Genomic DNA, 6094 nt, shown 5'->3' on the forward strand with positions numbered 1-6094 from the left:
GTAAACAAGGTTCGACTACATACATACATACATACACACGATAAACATTTTGGGGGGAATTTTTTTTGGTCTGTTTTTCGTTTTCAGAATCATTTGTTTTTTTCTGAATAACTGTTTTATCCCTATTTTGCCCCGTTTTTTTTTTATGACAGTAAAAAAATATTTTAAAAAAATAATCATTTTAAAGGGAAAAAAAATCAATTAAACTGAAATCACTACAGTACTTTGCAAAACTGAAATTAAAAAATATATACCCCGAGGTTCGACTACATACATACATACATACATACATACATACATACACACGATAAACATTTTTGGGGGGAATTTGTTTTGGTCTGTTTTCGTTTCCAGAATCATTAGTTTTTTTCTGAATAACTATTTTATCCCTATTATTTTGCCCCGTTTTTTTTTTAATGACAGGAAAAAAAATATTTAAAAAAAAATAATTTTAAAGGGAAAAAAAATCTATTAAACTGAAATCTATACGGTACTTTGCAAAACTGAAATTAAAAAATATATACCCCGCAAAAAAAAAAAAAAATACATAAATTAAAAAAAGGACCTCCCCATCCCAAATAAAGTCAGTAAATACAATACGCTTCCATGCCTAGCAAAGTGCATAGCTAAATAAATATCCTACTAAGACTTCGTCGAGCAAAATAACAATACATGGAATTTAAAATGTCCAAGAGTGGATGTCACGTCACCTTTTGTTTATGGAGTCGAGTTTTGAACTGCATTACCCACAAAGCCCCGCGGCTCTTTGGCCCCGCCCCTCCTCACCACTCCAGCGCGTTCATGCGCCTCCGTGGGGCTCCTCAAGTCCGCACAGTGCACCAGTAAGCGGAGAGGAGCGCCGCGCTAACGACGAAAAGTTTGGGCAAAGGAATGGGCAAATGCGAGACGACCGCTTTTCTTTCCCTTTTCACCATTACGATGACGATAGCACGGAAGAGGATTTAAAAGGATCTACTCAAGCCTGCCAGCATCGCAACATTTTGAGGATTTGTGCACTCTTTTGGGAATTTTTCTAGCGGAGAAAAAAAAACTTCTGCGTTGTCTTCGGAGTCGGACGGCGAAAATAAAAATGTGTTCTTCCGCACAGCCGAGCATTTTAGCGGGTTATGTGGTGTTTTTCTTGCTGTTTTGGGGTACACGAAGCTTGGTTGGCGCGTACACAAGGACGTGTCCCGCTCCGTGCGCTTGTTTTGGGGATCTCGTGGACTGCAGTCGACTGAAAAAGGGACAAATCCCAAAGTCTCTCCCGGAATGGACCGTACAACTGTAAGTCGATTCATTTTACGCATTTTCTTTAAATGAAACTTAAAAAAAAAAGTTTTACTGTAAACTTGACGCTCAAACGAGCAGCGGACGGCGAGTTTTGGCACGGAGATGAGCCACATTCCTCTCCCAGGGAAAAGTGGCTGGCTTGGAAACCACATGAGGAGCAGACTATTTGCAAAGACTGGTGAATTTGCCCCTTTATTGTGTGACTCAGGCTAAACTCTGCACATCTCTGGAAAATTCTCATACGTTTAAGAGAGGTTTATTTACGAATGGCCCTCACGGCAATAAGTGGGGCACCTGGGGGCCACAGAAGTTTTTTTTGTTTTTTTTTTTTACACATCAATGCACCTTTGTGCAAGGGAGAGGAATTGTAAACCAATCTCCTCAGTGCCTGCTGGTTTGTTGTTGTTGTAAAGTGTTGAGAGTGTGTCGAGACAGTGTTATTAGCAAGTTTTATACACACACTTGGGTTGATTGATTGTTAAAAATCCAGTTCAGTTGTCAAGCGTCAATATCACAATTTAAATCAGATGGACTATCTGTTTCTCATTTGCCCACTCGGAAGCAGCCAAAAGATTACAGATAATTCATTTTACTGGACTTTTTTTTAAGTGATATGCATAAAGCCAGATCATTATTTTAACTAGCCCGCATTTGGTTACATTTGATTTGAGGCCTTGTCCAAAAAGCTCCCCTCCATTTGAATTCTTCAGGTTGAGCAGGCGCAGCTCTGGAAACTTTTACGTTTGCCAGAAAAAACAGAGCGAGGCCGCCTCGTAATCAAGACTGGCCTTCCAAAGGAAAGAAAGAAAAAAGGAGGGTGGGAGGGTGAGTGTGTGTGTGTGTGTGTGTGTGTGTGTGTGTAGGGGGGGGGGTCCTTTTCACTCTGGCATGCTAATTTACGAGTGGCTCTCCGGCACATCTTAAACCCCTTAAACTGGCGGATCCCCTTTTGTTTTCCAGCACCCCATTATTTCTGCTGAATTAGCAACACCAGAGCCATGGTACTGATTAAGGAGGGGCACGCGGGATTAGTTTGCCATAAAAAGGAGGCGGTGGTGGGGGGGGGGGGGAAGGGAAAGCAGGCAAAGGGAAGAAGAAGCAGCAGCAGCCGTGGAAACGTGGGAGGTTGCATTACATCAGAGTCAAAATGCCCTATTCCCTTTATAGACTTGAAAAACACGCCGTTAAATCGTGAGCGGTGGGTGACAGGCAGCGTCATCCTTTCATCGACTTGTGCATTTCCGAAACGGGACTGAAAGTCTCAGTGTGGTTGTTTTGCTTTGACTGGTGATTTAACCCCACTTCGGGAAGAACAAAAATGCTACATAAGCACACAACTTTTTTTTAATGAGGATAAAATACTTTTGATATGATTTGACTGTGGGAAAACCAAATATTTTTGGGGGGTTTTATTTAAGTTGAAGATGCTGTTGCCCTCCTGTAGACTGCTAACTAGTTAGCTCGACAGCGCCCCCGCTGATCAGAGCCAGGTAGTGCGCTCCAATTTGCCTCAATTGCTTTCCCGGCAGAGCAATCGTTGCGAAATGAGATTTCATTCACTTTTCGGCCAAACAGGGTATAATTTAGCTTAAAATGTACGATCATTAATGACGACGCAAAAACGCAAGTGCGATTTTTTTTTTGCAAGCTGAGCGAACCGGCAGATTTCACCCTGATCCGAGATTCGTCGCCGTCAAGTGCCCGGCGGTATCTCCATCCAACAAACAGTAATGACAGCTCTTTCGACTGAGGTGTAACTCCTTCATTCGCTTTTCAGCTCCTGATAAGAGCGCCGAGTCGCGCGTTCTCGCATACGATACAGGCCGCAGCCTGTATATGCTTGTGTTATCTCGCCGCCCCCCCGGCCTGCTTTGTGAGGGAAGTGGAAGTGTCGGAACTACTCTGGGGTTTATCTCGGCTTCGTGATAGGACACCTTTCCCAATATGGCCTCCAGGACTGGAACTAAAACAACAACAATGCACAGCTGCATTCTTTGAAAGGCGAAAGGAGTGGTTCAATTTCAACAGCAAAAAAAGGTAAACACCAAAACCAGGCGACCTGAAAGTTAAACAGGGGTGTTCCAAACGTATGCAAGTGTAGCTTTTCCCCGACATTGTGAATATATTACGAGGCTCCGCCCCCCTCCTTGCAGCGTAACTTGATGGATTCCAGATGAGGGGGGGCGCAAAGAGAAAAAAGGGTCTGGCACCACAGTGTTGATGGTGCGCAGCCGCGTCAATAAGTCCACGGCTTTATAGTGCACGAGGCCCCGGCTTGGCAGGCTTCTCTCGTCGGTTTTGAGGCGCCTCTTCAAAACAACCCCCCCCCCCCAAAAAAAAAGAAAAACTCACGCACCCCTTCTGATTCGCGGCCAAGTACAGCTCGAAGTAGGCTGGGATGAATTTGAGCTCCAAAATGACGTCCCGGCCAAAATCAAGATCTCTTGGAACGCCATAACAAGCTTAAAAAAAAAAAAAAAAAAAAAATGGCAACCAGGTGGCTTGACTTGCTTTCCAGACAGTTGACTGCACACCTTTGCAGAGATTTTCCTGAAGGTACAATACCTTAATTTATTGCCCCCATCTAACAAACTTTTTTTTTTTTTACTCCCTACCAAATGTCTGTTATCCATTTATATGGTCGAGAAAGAAACACGAGTCGAAGGCCGAAAATCTCAAGTCTGGTTTCGACTTCCACTCGCGAGAGCCGAGTCGTCCCCGAGTAGCAGAGCCCCTTTGTTGCTTTTTGGGCCAGATGCGGCCTGGCGATGAGGCGGGCTGTTTGGCATGCGCTTTCTCTCATGTGTCGGAAAGACAGACAGACGGACGGAAAAACATGAGGCAACGCTCGGCCTTCTTTACAACCTCTTGGGCTCAAATGCGAACACGTTTTCGTCGCCAGTTGGGAGTCATTTCTTAAAATACTTTGCTGCTTTTGTGTTATATCGAGTATACTCTCTTCCGATGGGGTCGGTTTTGTTATTTCTTCATGGCGGTTTTTCTGAGGAGAGTAGCGAGTACACACATACACACATAAATATAAGACGACCCCCACTTTTTCAGTCTTATTTCAATGCAAAAAACACCGTCTTATATTCGGGCCAATGTGGTAGTTACTTTACTGATTACTTGATTTAAAAAAAAAAAAAAAAACTTGACTACCTGAACCGATTACTTAATTGAAAAGTCGCTAAGTTAGATGACGTGTTACTTTGCGAGCACCCGTGCTTCGCATTAAAATGTCATGCGGTTTTATCAGTGACGTCTAAAAGTTTTTTTTTTTAAATTGAAAATAAAAAAAACTTTTTGAGCCAGCGTTATTATTTTTATGAAAAAAAAACGGATTTTTTGGGATTTCATTTTACATTAAAAAAAACTAAATATTTAACGATTACTCAACATTTATCAGAAACATTATTTATAAATACAGTTACCGTATTTTCCGCACTATAAGGTGCGCCTAAAAGCATTCAATTTTCACAGTTGCACCTTATAATCCGATATAGACATGGATCAATATTCAGAATTTTTGGACATAGTATTTTAAATGTTCTGTAAAACGCTTTGTTGCAATGGTTGTGAAAGATCTATATCAATAAAGCTGTATTTTATTGTATTCCATTTAGCGCAGCTCCATCTAGTGGATGCATAACGCAACCGTAGCCACTATTGCAGCTTCTATTTGGTGCGCCTTATAATGCGGTGCGCCCTACATATGAAAACATTTTTAAACTAGGCCGCCCGTTGACGGTGCGCCTTATACTCCTGAGCGCCTTATAGTGCGGAAAATACGGTACATGTGGGAACCTCCTGCGGTCACGATCTGGTGTGAATTTCTTTTTAAGGTTGAATGCTGCTTATTATAATTGTCATGGTGTTCTTGAAGCTAAATTTCATTGTGTCGACAGCACAGGGTGTGCAACAAACATTTTCTTTTTCAATATATTTCAATGCGCCGGATTTTCAGTTTCTTCTGTGCTCTATATATATATATATATATATATATATATATGTACATTTGTTTCGTTACGTTAGTGAGCACTGTCGTGTGGGGAACAGGTGTCCTGTTGTGTTATATTATTCATTAACCAGTTTTACAAAACTATTATTATTTCAGTCCCCTTCTTTGTTTGTACTGTGAACGCGCAAGCGTAATTACTTTTGTGTCGTACGGCCCGTGGCGCATCCTAAATTTTTCTTCTTTTCCTTAGGGACCTGAGCCATAACAAATTGCAGGTGCTCCACAGCGCTTTGTTTTCCAAGCTGCGACATCTGAATGAAATGTAAGTGCGGCGCGTCCGGGAATAAACACTGAAAGGTTTCTGTCACCGTCTCAGCCCGTGCCTTGTTTTTAACCGCTTTCCCTTTTTCGATTTCACAGCAAGCTGAGTCACAATGAACTGAACTCGGTACCTGATTTGGGGCAGTACGCTTCGAACATCACCACGTTGGTTCTGTAAGTAAAACCGTCAATGGTGGTGGGGGGTGGGGGCGTGGATTGAGGTGTATTTTGGGAGTTGACCTGTCACGAGTAGCGCAGCTTTCACTTTGGAGAGGGTGCGGAGGTTTTTGGCCGACTCGGTTCCCCAGAGTGGGCAGTCGCAGACATGGCAGCTGGGCCCCAGACAGGTCACGTGGTCATAAAACAAATGCCAATGGAAATGTTTTGTTTCATGGCTCCTTGCTGCATGTATTTTTAACTCGCTAAGAAAGATGGGAATCAGTAACTGGCTATTCTGGACTAACTGTTTTCGTTTTAGTGTTAACAGTGAAGCCTTTCGATTTTTTTGGGGGGGGGGGG

At 42.7% G+C, this 6094-nt stretch overlaps 1 protein-coding gene across 1 annotated transcript in view; it reads left to right on the forward strand.

Annotated features, from left to right (window-relative positions):
• Nucleotides 1-833: 833 nt before the first annotated feature.
• Nucleotides 834-6094, forward strand: part of LOC109531874 (leucine-rich repeats and immunoglobulin-like domains protein 3) — a 16108-nt gene continuing 10847 nt past the window's right edge. Inside the window, exons 1-3 of the mRNA XM_019896407.1 lie at nucleotides 834-1287; nucleotides 5505-5576; nucleotides 5675-5749. Of these exons, the coding sequence (XP_019751966.1) occupies nucleotides 1091-1287; nucleotides 5505-5576; nucleotides 5675-5749 (344 nt within the window). The 5' untranslated portion in view covers nucleotides 834-1090. The remainder of the gene's footprint in view (nucleotides 1288-5504; nucleotides 5577-5674; nucleotides 5750-6094) is intronic.

The sequence above is a fragment of the Hippocampus comes genome, unplaced genomic scaffold (genome assembly GCF_001891065.2).
Source record: "Hippocampus comes isolate QL1 unplaced genomic scaffold, H_comes_QL1_v1.1 scaffold196, whole genome shotgun sequence".
Lineage (NCBI taxonomy): Eukaryota > Metazoa > Chordata > Actinopteri > Syngnathiformes > Syngnathidae > Hippocampus > Hippocampus comes.